This window comes from Ostrea edulis, chromosome 3 (assembly GCF_947568905.1).
Source record: "Ostrea edulis chromosome 3, xbOstEdul1.1, whole genome shotgun sequence".
NCBI classification, from domain to species: Eukaryota; Metazoa; Mollusca; class Bivalvia; order Ostreida; family Ostreidae; genus Ostrea; species Ostrea edulis.
The window spans coordinates 9,753,702-9,781,513 of record NC_079166.1 but is presented as its reverse complement, the minus strand read 5'-3'; the positions used below and the strand labels follow the sequence as shown (position 1 = coordinate 9,781,513).

The window sequence follows — 27,812 nt, the reverse complement described above, 5'->3', positions numbered from 1 at the left end:
TGACTGATTTACAACTATGAAAGTGAAGAGGAGTGATACTAGGTATCTTGATATGCCATCAATTTTGAGATATCACCCATAAGGAAGTCAGCTACATATACCTTTTGATTCCAGGTAGACAAAAATTTAAGTTTTTTTCCCGCAAATATCTTAAGGAACTCTGTGTTAGTATTAGATACCTAATTAACTTACCATCTCACATATGACAAGGAGTGATATTAAGTATCTTAATATGCCATAAATTTTCAGATATCACGCTTAAGGAAGTCAGCTACTTATACCTTTTGATTCTAGGTAACCTGAAATTTCAAGTTTTTCATAAATACTAGTATCTTAAAGAAACTCTGTGTTTGTATTAGATATCGTACTAATTTACAACTATCCATGTGAAGAGAAGTGGTATTAGGTATCTTGGTATGCCATCAATTTTCAGATATTTTCCAATTTTCCTATTTTGTAAAATCTAGTTCACGCATTGCCTTACTGCTATTAAAAGCAGACAATCAATTCTTAGTCCTTCATAGTGACCTGAATTCACCACACTACAATCATGATTCCTAGGTTTTGTTTTCCTCATCTTCAGTATAAATCTAAGAACAGTATACATAAGTGAAAACAAAACGGTTAAAAATGAAGCAGATTAATATTGGTGTCCGCATGCATTGGTTTCAACGTGGAATAAACAAAAATAATTCTTACAAATCGTCAAAGTCTTCATTCCATGTATGTTATTTGCGTACCAACGGATAGTGTGCATTTGGGACCACAATGTAAACTAGTTATTTGTACTAATTGTGCTATCCTGTCTAAATAAAAGAATTTATTATTATTATTATCTTGGACGGATTTGACTCCAGTCTTGGGCACTGTTTTTTATATAGAGTTTTTACAAGTTGATTGTTATTTTGGATTTCCAATATTTCGGCTTGAGAGTCACTGAAGAGACATTATTTGTCGAAATGCGCATTCGGTGCATCAACATTGGTACCGTATAAGTTTTACATATTGTGGTCTTTTTCGGGATTGTGTAACAATAAAGAAAACTATCAAAATATTCTAAAGAAAACTGTGATTGCAGCTGAAGAATTTACAATTTTAAATAAGAGAACCACAAAGTTAAATATATTACATATACTATGAAGTGTTAGAAGTGTAGATCTCTATGAGATGTTTAACACAACTGTTTTCTCCTACTTAACATATACATGTACTATGAAGTGTTAGAAGTGTAGATCTCTATGAAATGTTCAACACTAGTGTTTTCTCCCACTACATGTACATCATCATCCTACATTCCATTATCAATAAGTGGTTCGCTATTCACATGTCAAGTGTGCATCACTTGAATACCTTTTGAATCTTTTCCAGATAATTTTCCTTTACATGAAGTATATTTGGAAATTAATGCTCATTTTAGCCATTTTAATGACCATGGAGACATGCAGAAGGAAGAAATGGCCATCGTTATCCAACTCACTTAATGTTATTCTGTATATCACGATGTTTCAATCTTGTCGATGAATATAACATGAACTTAATGAAATACCTATGTATAACCTCAATAGCGGTCACAGTAGCTCGGTGGTAGAGCGTTCTTTTCTTCACCGGGAGATCGTGAGTTTGAGTCCCGCTCGTGCAATGGCCGCGTCAAACCTTAGACGCAAACACAGGTAGTGATTGTTCCTTCGCCATACGCTCGGCATTTCAAAGTGATTGTGTAAGGTTTCTTTCGAGTATGCTCTTAAAAACGGAGGTCCCGTGTCGCGACAGGCGTTGGTAGCAGGCGTTGGCACGTTAAAGCGCCCTTACTACAATGACCGAAAGCGCTAAGCATACATGTTTACGTCCAAGTCTTCAGCTACATTTGGGAATGTGTGTGGAAAAAATTCGACAGAATTTAAAATGACCAACCAACCAACCTCCAGAAGAACATAAAAAGTTGTTCAGAATGTGTAGAATATATACAACAATACAGTGGGATACTTTGAAATAAATTAAGTTACTGTAGTTTATGGATAACAATATAATGATTGTATATTTTCTTTATTACCAATACCTTTGAATTTGCGGTGCCATGTTATTTTCAATCATGGGCGTCATCTACAAATATGATTTACTCAAATTTATTTATCACGTAAGGCACAATGACATTTATAATTAGTAATGCATCTCAGATGTAGTACTGAAAGGTCAAGTGCACCATTGATTTCTGAGATATATCATCCACGAAAATAAACATTTGAGAAATATAATTTCCGGGATAACTTTGATGTAGAGAAATTTAACTCTTAATTAATTTGTCGTGAACTATTTTAGAATTAGTGTTTTTCAAGTGGCCATTTGTTATAGGGAAGAGCAAAATCCAATCAGAATCAATTCATGCAAAGTGTTTATAAACAATCCATGCAAAACTATTTCTTTCTTCGCACGGAAAATGCATGGAAAATAATTTGAAAAATGCCCCCCTAAAGCTGATGGTAATGCAAAGGGTGAATGTTTTCGTAGTGACATACCTGTTTGTCATTTTATGTTTGGAAAAATGGACAGTGAGAGCTTACTGCGACGGGTAACTATAGCATATATGTTTTATCTCATGGATACATTCACAAATAAATATATACTGCATCAAAATTAGTACCGTATAAGTTTTACATTATGACCCCTGGGTTGAGACCTCTGCTGGTGGACTGTAAGTCCCCGAGGGTCTCTACAGCCCAGTAGGTAAGTACTTCGTTACTAGCTTGGAAATACGGATGCATAATTAATTGCTGGGATAAAATTTTGAAATTCATTTCAAAATTAAGGATGATATCTCCCTCATGCATAGGTCTGATCCTTGGAAGAATTTGGCTCCAGTTTTTTTGGCACTCTACTTTTCCTTTTAGCTCCTACAAGTTTATTGTTACTTCGTATTACCATATTTTCGGCTTGAGCATCACTGAAGAGACATTATTTGTCGAAATGCGCATCTGGTGCGTCAAAATTAGTACCGTATCAGTTTTACATACCATGTATCACATAAGACACGATTGTCTGTACGTCGAATGCACAATGGTAGTAAGTAGTTATTAGGTGACCTTCTGATTTCAACCAAGCAAATTAATTGCTCTGTAAGATTATGCAATATGTAATTTTAGTTTTAGTCAGTTGTTAGTTGTGATAAATGACAAATTCAAACAATGGTATTCTTTCTTATTCCTATCATATTGCATATACAGCATAAACAAACTGCGAATTACCAGAAGTGTTTTTCTCACATTCTATTGGCAAAATTGTAGATGTGAAAATTGTTGTGATACGTTCTATAGATTTAAATTCATAATGTTCATAGAACATATTTTCAGAAGGTTTTACGTACAAAACCAATCACATTCAGTAAAGTACATATTAGAACGGATTTGTAGCCCGGATGTGTAAAGTAATTGCCGAATATATGTCAAGCATATTTGTGAAATGTAAAACTTAAGATTAATGATTATCGAATACAGGGTGGTCAGAATACAAATGAGGATTATGCAATTTGTAAACTTGACTTAAACGTCATTGATGATAATGTATATCAATTTTCCTTCAAAGTGCGTACAAACCATGCTGTGCAGGGGAAATGTGGAATTCAACATCAAACTCATGTATTGGTCTGTACATATATCTTCAATCGTTTGTTTCTTCTTCATAAATTTCTAAAAAAGAAATATAAATTCGAAGATGAATTCATTTTCAGCTTTTATTTTTGTTGTTAAAAAGCTTAATAGTTTTTACAACAACAGCATTTCTTTTACAGAATGTCCGCTCGGATTTCACGGAGCCAATTGCAGTAGGACGTGTACTTTTCCATACTACGGAAAGAAGTGTTTGGATGGCGAATGCGCTTGCTCAAAAGAATTGTGTGACTTTGCAACCGGATGTAAGGAAACCACAACTAAAAGTAATTAGCCGATTTGCCATACATCTTATATCATATAAATGTATAAAGCACTAAAATGACCAGCAACACGGATCATATGGAATTGTTTTCGACACAAAACTATTTTCACAATTGTAGATAAGCCAACATTAGACGAATAGGTCAACACGTAATTCACTATTAGCAAGCTAAAAACAAGAAATCCCAAGAAAGGGACAGTCCTGAAAATTTGACAAAACCATATTGATCTTGTCGTTGGTGTTTTTAGTGCTTTGTGAAAGGTGAAGATAACGAACAGTGATTAATCATCTCTTAACTCCTATAAGCAATACAAAATAGATAGTTGGGCAAACACGGACCCCTGAACACACCAGAGGTGGGATCAGGTGCCTAGGAGCAGTAAGCATCTCCTGTCGACCGGTCACAGCCGCCGTGAGCCCTATGTCCTGCTCATTTAAACGGAGTTATCCGTAGTCAAAACCAGTGTGCTAAGAACGGCCTAACAATCGGTATGAAACACATATCCTTATTTATTTGACCTCGTATCTCTCTTCAGATCCTGTATTTTGGCTTCAGTTTAAATAAAGGGATTACAATTTTACTACTACTGTGCCTGCCTCTTGAATGATTATGGTCTTTATACAATGATAAACAATATTCTCCTTTTTACAATATCGTATCAAACACAAACGTGCTTTATTTGGTTGTTTGTCAATATGAACAATGATATTTTAAAATGATCTGAAAAACTATATATTGCTTGGGATACAAAATATACATAATTTAGATAAGTACCGCTAATTATACAAACTAATCCATGCCTCTATTGTTCTTTTGAAATCCACCATTACGCATGTATAACAAGTAATATCGACATTTATTCCTTAGCTAAATTTATTTTAGTATTGTATATGTTAGAGTCATTTGAAGTGTTGATTTTGTACAAAACGTTTCGATCAGTGACATGTGCTCAGTTCTGCTGTGTTGATGCAATTTTATGATTGAATGTTAGTCATATAAATTTTACAACCACAATATGTATATAATTCACAGCTAAAGTTGAAACAACTTCAACATTAACAACTAAAGGTAATACTTTCCATACTCTGAGCTGGGAGCTTTCTAGTCCTAATACAGTCACCATACAAAGGAAGGAAGAAACATCAAATTCAAATCACATTTTCAAGAATCCTATTCTTCTGGGAATATTTGGTGTAAATTTCATTTTCCTGGTTCTAATTCTCACATACTGTTGTAAAAGACTGAGAAACCCATGCTTCTCGAAGGTGAGTCTAGCACAACCACGCAAAGAAATGGCGGCTAAAGCTCATTGTCATTATGAAGAACTAGATGTACAAGTGTACAATGAAATAGAAAACAGTTATAATGTATTGACCTTAACTCCTCCAGATCTTCTCATCGAAACACCGTCACTCTCATCTAACGGATCTTCAAAATTCACTGGGAGTGGGAACAATGTGAATTTCGCTTATGATGACGTAGCCAATGTTCAACAAGAGCACATACCGTCGACTTTGCCTAAGAGTGATATATCGGAATCACTGAAAGATGCCTACATTGTTATGCATGCTCCACCAACTAAAAATGCGGATAATTAGTACCTGACAAATGTCAAAGCTTATGATAAGCGAAGGCGATAAGCAAGAATGATTTAAAGGCCGTATTGTTTGCCATTGTTTTGCTTGTCTGCGCTTTGAATGAATTTTGTTCAAAGTTTATGTCAATAACAGTATGAATTGTGCTAATTTTATATAGAGCAAATCAGGATAGATGTGTCCAAATCTTGTGTAAAGATATTATATGTTTTATATTTGCTGATTTTTCACGTTTTTGAACCTTTATTTTCGTCATTTGTTTTCTTTATTAAATGACATATTTCATTCCTACACTATTCCGTCTAGTTTCATTATTTAAAGCAAACGCCAACGTCGGTGAGCTGCTTCATATGAGATTTCAACGTCCTCAGAAGTTGTATTTGGAAACCGATTCATTATAACCACCATCGATATTGTAAAATGCTGATTGTTGAAATCCTTGTACCATAAGTTTGCTTCTCAGCAGTCTGTCTCGTTTTAGACATTGATCAAACTCAAAATGGTCTTTCTCTCGCGTATTGCATTAGTAGAGAAACAAACATCACACACAGGTGACAGTGGAATATTACTCAACACGTGAGAGATGGTTACAATTGGGAAACTAAACGCATTCTGTTTGACATATAGTTCGTAAACTATCTAAATATGAGGCAGATCTATATGGAAAACTTTGTGTTTTCATTTATCTATGAATAGACGTGTTTCATACCGATTGTTAAGCCGTTCTTGGCACACTGATTTTAACTACGGATAACTCCGTTTACGTGATGAGGATATAGGGCTCACGGCGGGTGTGACTGGTCGACAGGGGATACTTACTCCTCCTAGGCAACTGATCCCATATCTGGTGTGTCCAGGGGTCCATGTTTGCCAAACTATCTATTTTCTATTGCTTGTAGGTGTTATGAGATTGAACACTGTTCGTTATCTTCACATTTCATGTATATGATCGGTTACGTAGTCTAATGCAAAACAGACATGGAAGACACAGCTCATCATGAAGTTTGTTGGGATATATTGAATAATGGGAGACAGCGAATATTCAGAAAAAACGTCGATTTATATAAATACTTATTTGAAGGCCAGATAAAGAATTTTTGTCTTCCCTTGTAGAAAATTTTAAAAACACGTTTTCTTTAACAGGAATACGATTTCACATGAGCTAAAATAGTAACAAAATTTGAGCCCATAAAAACTCCTTGAGATTGTTGGAATTACTGGTACTACAGTATCTAAATACTATATAAATTTTCATGACGAAATGATTCTAGTATCATATGGACATCAACTTGAGAGTGCTTCTGACATCGGTTGTAACAAAGTCCTTTTCCCAAGTTTTTTTTCGAACGACAGATCACTGGACACAAGATTCAATTCAAATAAAAGCAGATGTTTCTGATGTTAAAATACATAGTCTTTAAATCGTTAGAAATGGTTGGATAAAGTGTTGAATAGTCACACGCTTTGATATTGTTGAATTTGGAAACGTTTTTTGATTTCAAATTAACCTAAGCTTTTTGGAAGGTTTGAAAATATACATCTGATTTACACCACAGTGTAATTCTCTAATACTTTGTGTTCCAGTACGCCTTAAGTATCTCCTTCACGGCATTGGATAAGTAGTATCGAGTAGGACTTCAAGGAACATTATAAACAATTTATCCATAAATTATGATTTTCATCAAGTTTTGGCGTATGATCATAGTTAGAAGAAACTCACTTTAACACGTGTTAATCTCTGACATGCATGGAACATCATATTTCAAATACAAGTACAGTTGTGAAATCTGTTTCACAGTAAGTTATCATAGAAATATTTTTACATATCCAATGCAATTCATTAAATGACCAAGAAAAAACTGTCTCTTTGATATTTTTATTCAAAAAGTACAATGATAATTATATGATTACAATAATGCCACAATATTACAACATTTATCATTCATTACCTGTTAATCGCTACCCTTTGTATCTCTTCAAATATTTCAACAAAAGGGAATATCATAATCATTTGTACATACATTTACATCAATAATAAACGAAAGTTATTTATGTATTTTCTAAATTGTCGCCAAATGCAAAACTACCGCACATCATGTCAAGAATATTTCAAAGATAAGATACTAATTAATTTTACATCAACCAGATTTATTAATTTGTTAAAAGTAAATAATTCTAATTCGACGATTTTGTCAAGCATGAAAAATTACCTTAAATGCGAGGCATCACATATCTCACCAATGAAGGCAAATTTATATCGATTTCGTAATATCGCAAAACACTACAAATTAGTTCTAAAACGTTATCTCAATCCTGGAATAAATAATAGAATTGTGAAACGTTCTTTACACAAATATATGTACATTGTGTATACACACCCATGACATATTGTACGTATACCTGGTAATTAGTTATGAATAGATTATGTGATAACATCTTAACGAATATCCATACGTCACAATCAAAATTATTAGGACGGATCTACTAAGAATTATAACTAATATGTATAAATTACACATTACAGGTTACATTACAAAACCTCGTTTTCATTTACAATTAATCCCGTTGTAATTATGGCTGTTGTCTTGTTTTTTCTTTTATCTTTCCGTGAGTTCATATCCGTAAACACAGCATACTGATACAGTGAATGAAATGTGTTTACAAAGATCGGGACAGTCATAGAAAACATGAGAACCCCGTATATAGCACAGAGGCCTCCCAGAATCCTACCAACAACAGATGTTGGATATATGTCTCCATATCCTACAGTTGTCATAGTGACGATACTCCACCACCAAGCGTCGAACATGGAGGGAAACATATCGTTCGATTCGAAAAAGTAAATAAAATTCGAGAAAAGAAGCATTCCTACAAGCATGTATAAAAGAACCAGTGCCAAATCTTTTTTCCCGTTACGTATGGCGTACCTAAGTACCCGAAACGCTACCAGGTTATTTAATGATCTTAAAAGTCGAAGGATTCGAAACATTTGAAAGTAAAGTATAAATTCAAATTGTGTTTCCGCTATATTTATTTCAAAAAGGAATACTCCATATCGAATATAGCTTGCACAAAGGGACAGTGCATCGATGGTGTTCAGCATGCTGCGGAAGTAAAGCTTTAAATTCGGGCAACATACCAGACGTAAGAGGAATTCGGCAGTAAAAAATACCATGACAATGATCTCAAAGACGAACAGTTGCAAGCTATTTTTTGCTTTAGTGGATAAGTTTGCTAATTTCGTTCCTAAAGGTTGAAGTTTCGTGAGATCATTCCGGATTACAGGAATGTTACAAATTTCGCATTTCGTCCTTATATCATTCTCCCACGATGTGTTGTCTGTATTCAAAAGATGCTTTTGAACTTTGCGACAAAGGCTACAAAATTTGTTTTCACATTTTTGCAGCTGTATTTTTGTGCTATTCAAAGAGTCCAAGTGTTCCTTGCAATAGCTCATAAGCTCTGGAGATTGCACGGGAAACTGTCCATCTGTTCTATTTTTGCCACTAGAGTCCATGATCAGTGTGGATTTCATTTCGGGCAGAGTGCTGATGGCAATCATAACACAACTGGTTAGTACAATACAGGTTGATGCTATCAAATATATCTGTAATAGACATTGCAAATTACTGTACGATAGAAACAGAGGATAAAGGAAATAAATGAAGAGAGAGAATTACAAATCAAATGAATCAAATCATTAATCAAGAACTCTTACATCTAGATTTAATATTTCATGTATAACACGTCTTTTTATAAAAATACAATACCTGCCCATAAATATCGTTTTTCCTATAATCTACGATCCCCCACAGTCTGTTACGTATAGATTGCACTGTGAATCCATCATCGTTCTCTTTCTTGGGTGGTTTACAGGTTTCACCATAGTCGGACTTGAATTTGACCAAACATTTCTGTTGATTATCGTAATCATATATCTTTCTCAGGCAACACTCCCCCACTCTCGAATCATCAATTCCCCAATACACCAACTCTTCTTTGAATTTCCCAATACAAATGTTTTTCGGAACATGCAACTTTCCCGTGAAACAAAATTCGTGAATTGCACGAAAACTGTCTCTGCATCTTGGGAAAGACATCAATTTACTTTCTGTTCGTCCAGAATGCATCTTGCTGAGAAAAGAATCTGGGACATTTTCCAAAGAATTTTCTGTGAATCTAAATTCTTCTTGTCCCACCTTCACAGTCATCACGTCCATCGTGTAAAGGCCTACAAATATTCTACATCTACACGGGACGCTAAACTTAGCCGTTTCTAAATTCTCTGAAGTGCCAATTTAAAAATTTAATAGATTACAAGCGATGAATAGGAACGAACCGTTGTGGAAAATAGGGTGGATGGAAAGTTCATCGTGCATTGCACGCACCCCATAGGAATGCCGCATCGGAAATGAAAATGATAATGGATATTGGACTACCTTTAAAATGTCCAACATATTATACCAAATTTTAATTAGTATGTTTACCAATTTTAATAATTCTTCGAACTTCATGGCAAATGAGATATAGAGAACTATTTTTGGGAAACATTTGTCAGAGTAAACTATATATTCTGCACATTCAAGTTTATTTGAGATAATGAATTATGATCATAATTGTTATCTAGCTGTTTACAATCGATTGCTTCTCTGTTTTTCATCTTTCGTATATATTACAAATAAAACAGTAGTAAACTTCATCAGCACTACATAATCACTTATTGTGCCGTGACATTTCGCACAGTGATTTTTACATACAGTATTCGCATGCCTCCTAACGTAGGAGACATAATTCGCAATGAACAGATTGGTATTTTATATATATATATATATATATATATATATATATATATATATATTCTTTTTTCTTGGTATCGGAGTAGAATAAAGTAAAAAAATAAAATCCAATACTCAAACTTTTATCTATAAAGCGCTTTTGATAAAAGTTTGAGTATTGGATTTAATTTTTTTACTTTATATAGATATATATATATATATATATATATATATATATATATATATATATATATATATAAACGTATCTCAATAGATAAATAAAATTACAGTTCCTATGTAGGTAGTGAGAAAACACAAAGCAAACTGTTTTTATATTTAGATTCAGTATATTTACCCGGTGGTTTACATTACAGTATACATACTTGTTTTCAATCTACAAACCTTTCTTTATACTTTTAAGATTCATGATTTATGCAAAAAGAGTTGTTTCCCCTATTTCAGGACTAGAACAGCTGTTGAAAACCGACTATGTGTAATTAACATGTTAATGACAGTTGCCAGAGCACACAGTGATCCCAAAGAGCGGCTGGTTCAATCTATAGAGCAGCAAATATCAAAATCAAGACCACCGTGTGAATATCAAATAGACATTGGTCTTTATTGCCACTTGACGACAATAATAAAATGAGTTCGCAAAGCAGAATAAAATCAGCTTCAAATAATAATCTGTTTCAGAAAGAAACAAATCTAAAAGTTGCAATTCTACATGATAATCTTTCACATTGATATTTGTAGATTTACGTACAATTACTGTTATTTAGGAGGTAAAAGAGAGGTGATTTTACATCAAAATTTAATTCTAATAATTTGATTACTGTACATTCCTAAATATATGCGAGAAATTTATTATCGCGTAATTTCGCGAGAAGAATCACTCGCGAAAAAAAAAATCCGCTTTGATTTTTATAGTGCTAAATACATTCAAAAACACTTGATCAACAGATAACTCGCGAATTTATTTCCTCGCGATTTGACATCTTTGGGTTATTTAGCGATGATAAGTACTCGCGTAAAATAAGAAATCTACAGGAAGTCCTTTTTATCAATAGATGGAAAAAACCCAAATACAAGTAATCTTCAATTCATACATTAGAAAGTGACTCCATACCGCATTTTGCTTTACGTTACAATTCAATATAGGATAAATTACAATTCAATATATGAACTGATCAAGTCTTCCAACAGTCTGTTAGAATTCCCATGAGCACAAATCGTACTTCTGTATAAGCTGACCTGTTATGCTATGATATAAGGTATCTACATGTAGTAACAATGCTGTAAACTTTGCACAAATTAACACATTTCAGATTATCATTTAAATTTAAAAAAAAATTGAAATCCCTTATTACTATCATGGGACAAAAGATAAGCGAGCTTGGTGTTACTACTGCAGTAGAGTTATCTCTCTATCACCAGTTCCAAAAAAATTTGATTTCCTGTCATATACTGAATGACTTCTCCCTTCCTTGTCAATTACCCATTCAGAAAAATAGGTCAACTTATGTGTCGTAGATACAGCTACTCGACTGTGAAAATATTACCCAGACTAGTGTGTGCAAATCCAAAGATTCCGTTTAATGTAAATCTTTTAAAAATCGAATGAGATTTCAACCTATTCTTAACACTTTTTGAACGGATACAGCCGGGTCAAACTGTGCTAAACTTGCAATTGGACAGGCATGTATGAAACTTGGTGGATCATAAGACGGTAGTTTAAAAGAATTAATTCAAATCCTAATAGTACATTCACTTAACTTTTCAACACTTTACACGACCATTACTCATAATAAATTAAAGATAAGACTTTTTGACATCATAAACAGTTGAAGCAACTGTCTACAAAAATGGAAATATGAAATATTCATGTCTAGTGATCATTTACTCAAAAATTAATTAGCTAAATACCACTCTAATTCTACGTATAAGTACTATGAAGTTGATACTAAAATATATTTCTGTAGCAGTATTCCGTTATCGCCTACATATGGTGTTTATATCTCGCTCGCAATTGACTCGATGCGCAGGAACTTGTTATGTGTATGATCAGTTTTAAAATCAAAGCAGGCTACTAACAAACAAGTTGACGGTGCAGGATTTTCAACAATCTCGTTTAAAGTCAGCATTTTGCAAATTCTATGGCCGTTTTAACCATCTAGTTTACTAGTGTAATCTATCATTGCGTCAAATGCTACCTGACGTGTTTCATACCGATTGTTTCGCCATTCTTGCTACACTGATTTAGACTATGGATAACTTCATTTACCTGATCAAGATATAGGGCTCACGGTGGGTGTGACCGGTCAACATGGAATGCTTACTCCTCCTAGGCACGTGATCCCACCTTTGGTATATCCAGGGGTCCTTGTTTGCCAAACTCTTTATTTTGTATTGTGTATAGGAGTTATGAGATTGATCACTGTTCGTTACCTTGGCCTTTCATGTCATTGATAACATTTCCCTGAAATCTTTTTCTTACCCGGTTATTGAAAAAGTATAATGCGAGGACAACGTCCCAGATTTTAAAAATAAGTTGCTCATCGTGCGTTCACTGACCACTCACTGTCCACTTTGAAGCACTCGCGTGTGCTCAATGTTCACCAAATAGCTTACCGTTCACATTCCTATTAATTACTGTTCAAGTAGGAATGTAAACCATTTCAGAGACTATATCTCAAAGACCCCCGACATGCAATGCTAATACGTATAAAAAGTCACTTCATTCGTCATAAGTTTTGCACGGCAAGTCTTGCAGGTGAAGCCTTATTAGAACTTTCTGAAGTAAAAAGTAACGAAAATATATCTTCTGTTCAAACATTTCAGAAATATCAGAATTGCTTAGTATTTTAAATTAATAATACTACCATCCATCTTCTATAATATAATGCAGGCACAATGATTATCAAGTTTATAATGTGTTATATTTGTGTATATTCTTATTTGTATATCTATGTCATTTGTATACACGTATTTACACCCTGTCATTTGGATAGTGTGTTGTTGTTTTTCACTTTTTAAATATCATTATCTATATCTGACTACTCAAAATACAAAACGTTGGAATTTTCTTCACAGCTTTACACACATATTGAAATATACTAATACGTTGACATATATATTAGTTTTCTCTGATACAAAATATTACCACGAACATATCAATCAAATAAAATGGATAAAACCAAACCCGATCGATAATGACGGGGTTTTATGAAATGCTGGAATATATGTGAAAAGTGACGATAAAGAACATAACTCCAATGAGCAATACAAATTTGTTGGGTAAAATGACTTCCTGCTTTTTCCCACGATGATGTATTCGAATTTGATTTTTTGAAATTGATGATGTCAACTACTTAAGAAATGGGAATATTGAAATATCAACATTTATAATTTAATCCGTTGTTGGAAATCATTTTCGGGGAAAACGTACCGATGTATTTATAGATTAAACTCTATATATGATGTTCTGAGATGTTATCTGTTCCGGAGTATACAATGTGTATTATTTTATGTGCACTTAAGTCACGTGTACGTCACTCTGCATTGATTGAATTATCTTTATCGTCGTCATTCCATTTCAAAATGATGACATAACACAAAAATTTATTTCCTATCCCTGTTTCTCACTCATTTACCACAATGTATCTAAATGTAAAATGTACCCAAAAAATCCCAAATAGAGAATTTCAAATTGAGGCCAAATTGTTCGTTCCCATCTTGGTCTAAAACGTTCCGTGCTCGACCTAAACTGTTCGTTCTCCATTTTAATGAACTATTCATTCTGATTTAGAACCGTTCGGTTCAAACTGATAAGCTTTTGCAGCGCCCATAGTGAATTGTAATATAATTATGGGGTGAAATTACACCTCAAATTCACAGGTACTATTACACATGATACTGTTAAACACCGAAACGATACTACTCATAGGTTGACTGTGACTGAGCTACCGTAAATTACCCTCATGACAATTTCCTTAACGTCAGTTGAATAACAGCAAGAGGCCCTATTTGTGTACAAAAGTTCAGGTTCATGCGGGTAACCAGCTAAATGTTTATTGGTATACTCAGAAATAAATGAGAATCCTTGAAAAGTGTTGGAAGGAAATGGATACTCAAATTAAACATGCTATAATTCTATAACATACCAACAGTCATCAACGACTTACCGGGGTTGTCCACAGTCCTATATATATCATACCGTTAATATAGAAGACAGAAAATGTTTTCTGCACTTTTCAAACGCATAAATTTATCTAGAAAATATTTCCGAAGAAATTCATATTTTTTTTTTTATAGCAGATGAGCCTGAACTTTGCCACTGCTTATGTAGTATGATATTATTTATATACATACGGAAATTTTTAAGCGCATCAGTCATTCAGATTAGGGGCGATTTCAAGGTCACAATATATTAAAAATGGAGAGTGATTTGATATCATAAAGGAATACTGCATAATCACTTGACAAGAAAAGATTTCATGTATACAGCTTAATGCTTGATAACATTAGTAAATATTTCGACACTTTCCCCGCGATACAACTATAAGAACCTGTACGTTGTGAGGTGCTTTTTCATTTTGACATCATATGGTGAAAAACGAAGATAACGAACAGTGATCAATCTCATAACTCCTATAATGCAAAACTTATACGGTACCAATTTTGATGCACAAGATGCGCATTTCGACAAATAATGTCTCTTCAGTGATGCTCAACCGAAATGTTTGAAATCCGAAATAACTATGAAGTTTTAGATCTAAATATAGCCAAAAACAGCGTGCCAAACAAGTGGAGCCAAATTCGTCCAAGGATAAGAGCTATGCATGAGGGAGATAATCCTTAATTTTGAAATGAATTTCTAAATTTTATAACAGCAATTAAATATACATCCGTATTTTCAAACTAGTAACGAAGTACTTAGCTACTAGGCTGTAGAGACCCTCGGGGACTAGCAGTCCACCAGCAGAGGCCTCGACCAGGGGGTCATAATGTAAAATTTATACGGTACCATATTTTGATGCACCAGATAGTTGGGCAAACACGGACCCCTGGACATACCGGGGGTGGGATCAGGTGCCTAGGAGGAGTAAACATCCCCTGTCGACCGGTCACACCCTCCGTGGGCCCTATATCCTGATCAGGTAAACGGAGTTATCCGTAGTCAAAATCAGTGTGTTAAGGACGGCCAAACAATCGGTATGAAACAGTTAGACAACATTCGACCCAATGATAGGTTGTATTGACGAACTAGATCGATATCACGACCATAGAATTTGCGAAATGCTGACTTCAATCGAGACTGTTGAAACCTTTGTACCATCAACTTGTTTGCCAGTAGCTTGCCACGATTTAAAAACAGACTACACGCAGAACAAGCTGAAAGCATCCCGTTTGTCATGCAGTTGAGTTACCAGTTTGCCGTTAATGTCTACTTTCAATAAAATATATAAGTATGAAGCAGAAGTGAACGAGTCTGTGGTGTCTTTTATTTCGAGTTCACAGGGATGGTGCGAAGTGCACAAAGGTACATTTATAACAGCACTGTGATTTTTCTTTTGACTGAACTGCGTACGTTCCCTGATTAAAGCCGTTCTTTCAAAGCCGTTAAGCGTTCATTCAACGTTCCACTAGTGTAGCGAAGTGCCCCAGAATCTGTATTATTGAGGGACAAAATATGGAGATAAAATAAACTACGATCAATAATGAAAGAGGGGGAACTAGATGACGTGATCTTATTTGGCAAGGAAGGACGTCATACACTATTATGAGGGACATTTCATGTTTAATCCGGACAAAGTCTAGGCGAAAGGATGCAATAACTAATGATATAACCACCTCTTCCTTTTATTTTTTTTCCCCAGATACTTGATTTGGGTATATTAACATCAGTTATGGCATTGTAGTACGTGCTTGCACATGAGTAAATATTTTGTTGCATTCTAGAAAACATAAAGATTTGTTCATTGTCTTTTCATTGATCAAGCGGAAAACCATCATTTTAAAATGTTTTTCTTTGAAGACAGCCGCCCTTCCCCATTTTCATATTTTGTAAAATATAATTCACACTTGCCTTATTACTAGTAAAAGCAGACAAGCAATGCTTATCCTTCGTTTTAACTTGAATTCACCATACTGCAAGCACGATCCCTTGATTCGGTTATCCGCAGCTTCATTACAAATCTAACAACAATACACAGAAGTGAGAAAACGGTTAAAAATTGTTTTCACATGCATCGGTTTCAACGTGGAACAAACAAAAATCATTTTCACAAATCAAAAAGTCTTCATTTTGTGTATGTTATTTGCGTACCAAGGGATAGTGTGCATATGGGAATCATAGAGTGGTTTTCCTGACAATTGTGTAACTGGTATTGTACAGAGCAATTTGAAATTAGCACAGCACAGCGCCTGGATAATTGAAAATGAAAGAATCATAACAGTTAAAATAAAAGATAGCATATGTCCCACAAGATGTTGAACATGACTATTTCTCTTACTACACCATTTATCATCCTACATTTTATCAATTAAGTGTTTCGCTATTCGCATATAAAGTGTGCATCATTTGAATGCCTTTTGAATCAATTCACGATAATTGGCCTTTACATGAAGTATATTTGATTTTAATGCTCATTTTAACCATTTCAATCATTTGAATGACTATGGAGACATACAGAAGGAAGAAACGTCCATTGTAATCCAAACTGTGCTGACTTAATGTTATTCTCTATAGCACAATATTTCAATGTTGTCCATAAATATGACATTCGAAACTAACCCAATTAACCTACTTATAATACCAACACCAATCGCGGTAGCTCAGTCGTAGAGTGTATGTTTCGTAAAGTTGTGAGTTCGAGATATCTCCTCCACCAAATTAAGCATTTTAAAACTATAATTTCCGGGATAAATTTTATATCGAGAAATTGAGCTCGTAATGACATTTTGTCATTAATTATTTTAGAATCATTGTTTTGATAGTGGACATGTTCTATAGGGAAGCGGGACATCCAATCAAAATAAAGTCATTTCAAGTGCCTATAAACAATCCATACAAGCATATTTTTTTTCGCGCTCAACAAGAAGAGCAAATCAATGCAAAAAAACGTGAACAATGTCAAGCTGATGGCGGTGAAAGGGGTAAACCCTTTAGTATTGACATACCTGTTTGTCATTTTATGTTTGGAAAAATGGACAGTAAGAGCTTACTGCGACGGGTAACTATAGCATATATGTTTTATTTCATGACCACGTTCACAATTAAACACGTATCATATATCACATAAGAACTATTTTCTGTACGTCGAATGTACAATGGTAGTAAGTAGTTATTAGTCAACTTTGTGATTGTAACCAAGAAAATTAATTGCTCTAAAGGTTATGTAATATGTAATTTTATTTTAAGCATTTGTTAGTTTGGGTAAATGACAAATTCAAACAATTCTTTCTTATTCTTTTCTTATTGAATGGACAGCATAAACAAACTGCGAATTACCAGAAGTGTTGTTCTTACATTCTTTTGGCAAGATTGTAGATATAAAGATTGTCAAAATAAATGTAATTTATAGTTCTGTAATCCATTTCTATAGATATAAATTCATAATGTTCATAGAAGATATTATCAAAAGATTGTACTTACAAAATAAATATTCAGTAAATACATATTAGAACAGTTTTGTGGCTACGTTTTGTGTCTGAAACATTGCAGTAAATGACGAATATTGTCCATGCACATGTGTCAAATGTAAGATAAATGATTATCAAATACAGGATGGTTCAGAATACAAATGAGTATTATTGCAATTTCAAAACCTGATTAAGGATGTTTTCTCCAGGTTTAATTTTTTTTTTCAGAAGTAACAAAGTTTTTTTGATAAACCATTTTAACAGATGCATCTTTATCCGCAAGACATTTAAAACTTTAAAAAGGGTATGTTAGTGTTGACTTTAAAGAATTACAGCCCCTCAAATTTGCCCCTTTGCTGAAACTTAATTTTTCATGAAAATCACCAATGTTCACAAGAAACACTATAAGAAAATATTCAAAACAGAATAATCTTGACTTTGTTTTATTTCATCAAAATTAAGTATAATTGATTGTTTCAATAACTTTTACATAAAATATATCACCAATTCTACAAAAAATCAAGTACTAATTTACATAATTGGATAAAATATCACACCAATTTGAAGACGTATTTCATCAAAAAATTCAACTAAGGGAGAATATCTGTATCAAACTTTTTCTGAAATTACTAATGTAGATTTGAATCAGATTTTTTGCTAAATTGAAAAGAAAAAAATGTGTGGGGTAGTGTACATTGGAACAAACATTTGAACCATTTTGTGTCCCCACCCACTTCTTTCACTGGCATACATTCTAAACAATAACAATATACGATTTGTTTTAAAATGTGTATTTTTCAATTCATATTTACTAATTCTATATATTTATTTCATTATTTGATAAATAATAAAAAAATAAATGATACATGCATATATACAATACTAATTCATTTATAACTAAAGAATGTGTAAAACGTATGCCCCTGTATCAGTATTTCCTAATTTCCATACACTGCGACCTTGATCTTTGACCTTTTAACCCCCAAATTGATAGGCATCTTCCCTTCTTCGTATATATCCATATGTCCAAATTTGGTTTGAATAAAATGCAAAGTACATGAGTTATCATCCAGAAACCAGTTTTTACAGTCAACCTCCATGTGGCCATTAGGAAGAAATCTACACTTCCTGGTATGGTTCCTAATATGATGATAGCACGACTCATCCCACTCACTGTGGTTACCAAATGGATGTAGCTAAAAAGCAAACATTGGAACTCAATTTCTATCAACACTGTAAATTCTTAACAATAGAATAGATGATACTATTAGGTTTACCACCAAACTGCTGATACACCAACTTTAGCTAACTCCAATTTTTGTCTAGCCAGAGATTATTTTTCAATGCCTTGCTCAACAAATTGTTACTCTAAAAGGATTTCTTATGCAAAATGTTATGTATGAATTTGTTTCTGCATCAATGACTGTTTATGAAATATATGCTGAAATTCTTATCAGGATTTTTTGAAATTGTGCATTTCCAATACCCTACAAACTGATCTTAACATTATTCAATTTTTTTGACAATCGTAGGTCAGTTTAGGTACAAATCTACTTAGTTTGTACATTTTATTTTCATAAAAAAAACTGTCTTGTATATCTAAAAACTTACAAATTCATTCAACACTAGATCCACAACTTCTGGTTTGGGTACTACATCGCTAACATTCTTCCATTCTCCCTCTCGTCTGGCACTATGTACGGTAATGTACTGTGTCACCATGTGCATGTGTGTGGTTGTGGCTGCTTGTTTGTAATTTTTGTTGTATCCCACTCACTTAAGAGACTATCGGATGCATCCTGATCTATAACTGTCCTTTTTACTTCTAACGAATCGCCTGTGTATGTTTCTGGACTGCCTTAGAATAGACTAAATGCGACATCGTACAGTGCGCGTATCTTCGAGCTCGAGTGTGTTTACAATCGTAACATCATCAGGAATGTCGTAAAATGAGAACAAGTAAAACAAATTTTCTCATTCCTTAATTATTTTTTCTTAGTTTATTAACATTACTTACAAACAAAAACATATATCAATGTTCTAGTTTGTGCATACGAAATAAAACACAAGCATCCCCATGTTTGCGACTTTAAAAGGTATGGCGACTCACTCGCGGTAAAACATCCACGAGAGTACATCCTTAAACATATGAATGATAATGTATTTTGCTTTTCCTTCAAAGTGCATACAAACCATGCTGTGCTGGGGAAATGTGGAATTCAACATTAAACTTATGTATTGGTTTGTACATATATCTTCAAGCGTTTGTTTCTTCTTCATAAATTTCTAAAAAGAAATATATAATTTAATGTATTATAAATTCGAAGATGAATTCAGTTTCAGCTTTCATTTTTGTTGTTAAAAAGGGAAATAGTTTCTACAATAACAGCATTTCTTTTATAGAATGTCCGCTTGGATTTCATGGAGCCAATTGCAGCAGGTCGTGTTCTTTTCCATACTACGGAAAGAAGTGTTTGGATGGCGAATGCACTTGCTCAAAAGAATTGTGTAACTTTGCAACCGGATGTATGGAAACCACACTTAATGGTAATTAGCCGATTTGCCATACATCTGATATCATACCAATGTATAAAGCACTAAAATGACCAGCGACACGAATTATATGGAATTGTCTTCGAGACGAAAACGTATTTACACAATTGTGGATCTTCCAACATTAGACGAATAGGTCGACACTTAATTCGCTTTATTGAAAACATTGATTAGCAAGCTAAAAGCAATCAATCCCAAGAAAGGGAAAGTCACGAAAAATTTGACAATACCATATTGATCATATCGTTGATCATGTTAGTGCTTTTTATATCCTCATTCATTTGACCCCGTCTCTATGATTAGATCCGGCATTTCGGTTTCAGAGAAAATAAAGGGATCACAATTTCACTACTGCTGTGCCTGTCTATTGAATGATTATGGTCTTTAATATAACAATAATAAATAAAATTCTCTTTTTTACAATATGGTATCAACCAGAAACGTGTTTCTATTTGGTTGCTTTTCGATGTTTCTCAATGTGAGTAATGATATTTCAAATTGATCTAAAAACCTACATATTCAATGAAATAGAAAATATACATAATTTAGATAAGTACCGCTAATTATACAAACTAATTCATGCCTTCGTTGTTCTTTTTTAAATCCACTATCATGTATGTATAACACAAATAATCTTGAGATTTATTCATTAATCAAATTGATTTTAGTATCGTATATTTCGGATTCATTTGAAGTGTTGAATTGTTTTTTACAAATTGAAATGATAAACACGTTATTTCTCAGCTCTGCTGTGCTGATGCAATGTTATGATTGAGTGTTAATCAGATAAATTTTACAACCACAATATGTATATAATTCACAGCTGAAGTTGAAACAACTTCAACCATAACAACTAAAGGCCATACTTTCCTTACGCTGAACTGGGAGCTTTCTAGTCCTAATACAGTCACCATACAACGAAAGGAAGAAACAGCAAGTTCAAACGACATTTTCAAGAATCCTATTCTTCTGGGAATATTTGGTGTAAATTTCATTTTCCTGGTTCTAATTTTAACATACTGCTGTAAAAGACTTAGAAACCCATGCTTCTCGAAGGTGAGTCAAGCACAACCACGCGAAGAAATGGCGGCTAAAGCTCATTGTCCTTATGAAGAACTAGATGTACAAGTGTATAATGAAATAGAAAACAGTTATAATGTATTGACCTTAACTCCTCCAGATCTTCTCATCGAAACACCGTCACTCTCATCTAATGGGTCTTCAAAATTCACTGGGAGTGGGAACAATGTGAATTTTGCTTATGATGATATAGCCAATGTCCAACAAGACCACATACCGTCGACTTTGCCTAAGAGCGATATCTCGGAATCACTGAAAGATGCCTACATTGTTATGCATGCACCACCAACTAAGAATGCGGATAAGTAGTACTTGACAAATGTCAAACCTTATGATAAGCGAAGGGGATCAGCAATAATGATTTGAAAGCCTTATTATCCACCATCGTTTTGCTTTTCTGCGCTCTGAACGAATGTTGTTTAAAATATGTTTGAACTAGTCAATAGTAATATTCATTGTGCTAATTGTCTTTGTTTGAACTAGTCAGTATTAATATTGATTGTGCTAATTGTTTATGTTTGAACTAATCAGTAATAATATTGATTGTGCTAATTGTTTATGTTTGAACTAGTCATTAGTAATATTGATTGTGCTAATTGTTCATGGGTACACATCAGGATAAACCTGATCAAATCTTGTGTAATGATATTTGCTGACCCCCCCCCCCCCCTTGTGAACCTTTATTTTCACCATTTGTTGCCTTTATTGAATGACATATTTCATTCTCACACTGTTTCGTCTAATTGTTTTGTCATTTAAAGCAAACACTAGCTTCGGTGGGCTGCTTCATATGCTGTCTGAGATGTTTCATACCAATTGTTAGGCCGTTCTTGGCACACTGATTTTGACTGCAGATAACTCCGTTTACCTGATCAGGATATAGGGCTCACGGCGGTTGTGATCGGTCGACATGGGATGCTTACTCCTCCTAGGCACCTGATCCCACCTCTGGTGTGCCCAGGGGTCCGTGTTTGCCCAACTAACTACATGTACTTTGTATTGCTTACAGTATGAGATTGATCACTGTTCGTTATCTTCACCTTTCATAAGTTGTAGACTTCGTCAGACTTCCTTCAGATATACACTCGGTTATCCCATATGTTCTCTGTTTCGATCAGATTCATAGATTAAGAGCAATTCTCTGTAACCATTTAAAAAATTTGGCACGCATAGTCACTGATTTTTACGAAACTCACCCTTCAACTCACCACTGCTTCATTTATATCAATATGACATCAAAATATAGATCGTGGCGTCACACATTTGTTATTCTACAGTAGGCCTGATGCAGCGCACGTTATTATATAGGAGATCCTGTGACTAGAATGAAATTGGGGAAATCTATGCAAGTTCGTAATCAATATTTTTTATGAGAAAATAAAGTAACAGGATCATAAAAGTGCATAAATATCAAATAATTTGAAAATGCATCGCCTTTCGTTATTATACATAATTACATAAAAGAAATAACACATTCATATATTAATTATTCTTTACTTTTGATGATACTTTTGAAAAAAAAGAAAGATTTTATATGACATTCGGTTAAACAGAATTGAAATATTGTAAAAATACCAATACTGGTACACCTTATACATATTATAAATGGGGATTTGCTTTAAATTTTTATTTTCTTGTTCAGCTTGACTTTGTTTCCGTTTTACACATGTCATTTAGAAACAAAATCATTGATTAAGGATATATTATAAGCATTTCTGGCATTTTCTCTGACAAATTCTCCTCAATATGAAAAGTTATTGCATGATTTAGGAAATAAATTCAAATTTTATATTGTACCAATATTACTATATTTATATACCGGCCTGGGCAACTTAGCGTTTATATAGCCTATTACTATATTTATATACCGGACTGTGCATCTTGGAGTTTATATAGCCTTGTAATGCAGGGGTGCCAGGATCGATCCCCGGTTGTTCCCCAAAACAATTCTCCCTCTTTTGCGAAAATAACTGTGTAGTGTTCTTATATATTCAATCTTATGTAATACATCATTCTTACTTGCAACAATTTGAAACTATCAAAATACTGAGTATGCCAACTCTAAATCAGACACGGTAATACTCCAATATTTTTGTTTTGTAAACACGAAATATAATGCAAGTGAATAGCACATTATATATTTGTCATGAAAATTATGTATTATTAATGTCGCACATGTCCTCAAGTGAAAAAACACCATAAAACATTACTGTGTACTCACCATTTTGGATATTCTAATCAACCTATATGGTGATTAATTCTTGTCATATAATCATAATTGCAGCAGGTCGTGTACTTTTTCATGCTACGGGGAAAAGGGTTTGGATGCCGAATGCGCTTACTCAAAACAAGGTTTAGATAGAACTGAATTTAGATAAGAATACAATCCAAATCTCAGTATGGTGGACATACCAAAATCTACGCGTGCTAGATATAAAACAACATTAGATACCCCTAGCATTACGAGTCATTTACGGCTACTGGACGCCGGAATTATCCAGGAATTCAAAACACATTGATGTTGTAGATAAAATTTGTTTGATTTCTTACGACAGCTGTACACGTATCCCCCTCCCCGATATAATGTCACCCCCGTTATAATGCCAAAATTGTCGAGGTACAAATGTTGGCGTTATAACGGGGGATCACTGTACATGCATTTAGGGAAGTTATTTATTACTTAATGTAGGAGGATGGATTGAATAAGATTTCATATGCAGTCAAGCATACAGTGTATAATTCAGGAATACATATTGCAGCTACATGCAGTTCCAGTAGATGCAGATTACATGAGAACAAGTAATACATATTAAATTTTGATATACATGTACTTGCATTTATTCATCTCGGTATTTATCTTATAATAAATACTATTCATTGATTCTGTAGGAAGCAACATATTGTCATTTTAGTGGGAGCCAAGTCGGAAGCATCAATGTATGTTCGATCCTTATGTTGCTTCAAAGGATATGAAAGGGTGTGCTTTATTTTATTTTATTTGAATAGGACAGCAGATCACATTATATTTCAGTTGTGTCTATGATATTGAGAAGACAATTAGTTATGGTGACTGTACTGAGAAATCATTAGAATTCGTGGTGACTCAATTTTCGTGGAATTCGTGGGTACCCCTCACCCAGGAATTTACATCCTCAACGAATAAAAACAATTAGTATACAAGAATCTTACAAATATATAAATCCACGAAATTGCGTCCTCGCGAACCCGTAAAAATTCAACAATCCACGAAAATTGACCCCCACGAATTCAAATGATTCTACAGCATATGCACAAAATTAGAAAATGATAAAGACGGAGTGAGTGTGCTTAAAATTTACAAAGGCTTAGGCCATTTTATATATGTATATCAAAAGTAGAATTATGTCAATTATAATAGGATACGATTATGAAATATTTATCAGATATTCATCATCAGAACCCACTGCTCCAAGGCCGTAAGCGCCGAGAATAGGCCTACATTATTCAGCCCTTCGTCGGCAATGCTAAGGTCTCCATATGAGATAAACATTCTTGAGTGGGACGTTAAGTGATACACAATCGATCAATCAACCAATCAAGCCAAGGGTTTTCTCTCCGTTACACTGCATTTAAACCCGTGTGTTCCGACACTATGATATGTTAAAGATATTGACTCTCCCAGCATACCACAATGACTTCAATATGACCACCATTGGTATGTTACAGTTACAAGCCAGATCTTCTTATGATGTTGAAATAAAATTCACATAGATAATGTAAGTGGCAATGGTGAATGTCCAAATTCTAGAAAATAGAGGACTTCCAATGCTTTGAGGTCCAATACCAAAGTCACAATTCAAGATCAAAATACTTCTCATCAGTGACTCGATTATCAAGTCATGTATTAAGAAATGTTAGTTTATAGATTTCGTACATGGTATTGGTATATTAGTTCCTGCATATACATTGTAAGCAGTGTTGATATTAAACTGCAAGGGGGAGGAGGGGGGGGGGGGTAATGCCTCATGTATCAATACTGAAATACAATCTTTATGTATCCTATTTAGTCTATCTAACTTAAACAATTTATAAGATCAATGATTCAATTTCAATGCCACACTTAATTCGAGTGGCAAGGTAAAAACAATGTACATGATAATTTGAAGAAAGTGAAATATTCAAATATGCATATTCTAAACATGGTAGTCATTTTGTTGAATGTTGATACATTTGTGTACAACTCTTAAGATATACAATGGAATTTGTGATCCATGTACAATACACGTAGAGCAATTATGCACATTTAAAAAAAAGAATAATAAAATAAAAAAGCTATGCATTGTTTTAATTATCTGCTACAAATTAAGCTTTTATGATTGAAAAATATACATGAAGTATGATAAAATGAGAAGAATGTGAAAATCAAGTTTGTTTTCTTGTAATATTTTGCAACCATAACAACCATGCGATATGGATTATCTATCGTTACCAATAATGTTTCCACTATAACGTTTACTTTGGTTTAATCTGTCAATAAATGCCTTTTTTTTTTGGCCAAAAAATTTACTTATTTTGCATGAATTCCGAAATTGAAAAGTACTAATAGTTTTCTTTTCCATGGCAATCATCATCAATTCTCATTTGTTGAAATTTAATGTCAGACATCAGTCGCAGTCAGTTATCAAAATTGGTTTCTTTGAATAGAAAATTGTATTTTAAATTGCATTGAGAAATGCACCTCTACTGTCATATCATGACAAAATGCATCATTTTGTTTCCATGGAAACAAAGCCTATAAGGTAGATTCCCAAACATGTATCATTATCATGTGATAGACATGGTTTAATGTATTTTGAACAAGCATTTATATATTTCAAGTTGAATGCGGGAAGTTTTATCCATCATTCAAATTTGCCTTTAAAATAGCTTTCTCAGAATGTATATACATGTATTAACCTTTTTTCCAGACAGGAAGAAAACATAATTAATATGAATGTTCAAATATTGAACTAAATATTAAACTAAGTGATACAAATGCTGTATATGATCATTTGATAATGATTTTATAAGAAGTGAAACAACTAAATCCAGCGTAGTTGAATACAAAATGTCCTTTTTCATGTAAATTTGACTGTTTTATGACACGAATGGCATGTACCTGTTACCACGTGAACGAAGTTACATAACAACCAAATTATGATGGTTTTACATTACTTATGCTAGATTATGTCGATGTGCCAAATTTGACAAGAATCAGTGACAGTGCGTGCCGAACCCCTTATATAAATGTTAAAGTGGTTACCGAGAATTGCTCTTAATTCAAAGTAAAACAAAAATAGCATGAAAAGTACGGCCTCATAATTTGTATGAAAAACGTCGGATAACATACGGTCAAGGCTACGGCATGTTGTATTTGTAAACAGAATCATTATAACCACTAACGTTATTGCAAAATGCTGCTTGTTGAAATCCTTGTACCATAAGTTTGTTTCTCAGCAGTTTGCCTCGTTTTGGACATTGGTCAAACTCAAAATGGTCTTGCTCTCGCGTATTGCATTAGTAGAGAAACATAAACAGCACATACAGTGGAATATTACTCAAAACGTTAGGGAAGCTGACGACGAGGAAAATGAACGCGTCCCGTTTGATATATATAGTTTAGTAGTTAGTTTGTCATTAACATCTAGGAACATGGAAAACTCATCTCAAAATGAGGCTTATTAGAATAGATTTTGAATAGATTGATTGATTTTATATTGTTTAACATCCCTCACGAGAATATTTCGTCGATGTATATCAATATTTATTTGAAGGCCAAATAAAGATTTTTTTTGTCTTCTATTGCAGTATGGTTTTTTTTAAAAACACGTTTTGCTTCACAAGAATACAAAATCAGTTCAGCTAGAAAGTAGCACAATTTGTGCTCATAAAAACTCCATGAGAATCTTGGAAGGCCTGGTCCGACAGTATACTACATGTCCTTGACGAATGACTCTAACATCATATGGACACCAATTTGAGAGTGCTTCTGACAACGATTGTAACAGATTTTTTCCAACGATGGATCACTGGACAAAAGATTCAATTGATATAGAAGCAGCTGTCTATGATGTCAAAATGCCTGGTCTTTAAATCGTTAATAGAAATGAATCAATAAACTGTTCAAAAGTCATATGCTTTGATATTGTTGAAAATGAGGACCTCAAATCACGTATTATTAAAGGTCCAAAATACAGAAAACCTCGGTATTTTAATTTGCGA

General features: G+C 33.7%; 3 protein-coding genes across 3 annotated transcripts; 2 read left to right on the top strand and 1 right to left on the bottom strand.

Moving 5' to 3' along the window:
* Positions 1-421: 421 nt before the first annotated feature.
* Positions 422-5,813, top strand: LOC125675086 (uncharacterized). Its single transcript, XM_056159946.1, has 4 exons — positions 422-2,566; positions 3,577-3,635; positions 3,782-3,925; positions 4,958-5,813. Exons 1-4 carry the CDS (start codon positions 2,439-2,441, stop codon positions 5,521-5,523), a joined length of 897 nt encoding a protein of 298 aa, XP_056015921.1. The 5' UTR covers positions 422-2,438; the 3' UTR covers positions 5,524-5,813.
* A 1,272-nt stretch (positions 5,814-7,085) lies between these two features.
* On the bottom strand, positions 7,086-9,740 carry LOC130052868 (potassium voltage-gated channel subfamily G member 4-like). The gene is made up of 3 exons (XM_056159011.1): positions 9,291-9,740; positions 9,003-9,127; positions 7,086-7,155 (listed from the first exon to the last, which is right to left on the bottom strand). Exons 1-3 carry the CDS (start codon positions 9,738-9,740, stop codon positions 7,086-7,088), a joined length of 645 nt encoding a protein of 214 aa, XP_056014986.1.
* Positions 9,741-17,370: 7,630 nt separating this feature from the next.
* LOC130046427 (uncharacterized) lies at positions 17,371-25,888 on the top strand. Its single transcript, XM_056159947.1, has 4 exons — positions 17,371-17,530; positions 20,122-20,180; positions 20,343-20,486; positions 21,316-25,888. The coding sequence occupies exons 1-4, from the start codon at positions 17,409-17,411 to the stop codon at positions 21,879-21,881; spliced, it is 891 nt and encodes a 296-aa protein (XP_056015922.1). The 5' UTR covers positions 17,371-17,408; the 3' UTR covers positions 21,882-25,888.
* The last annotated feature ends 1,924 nt before the right edge of the window (positions 25,889-27,812 follow it).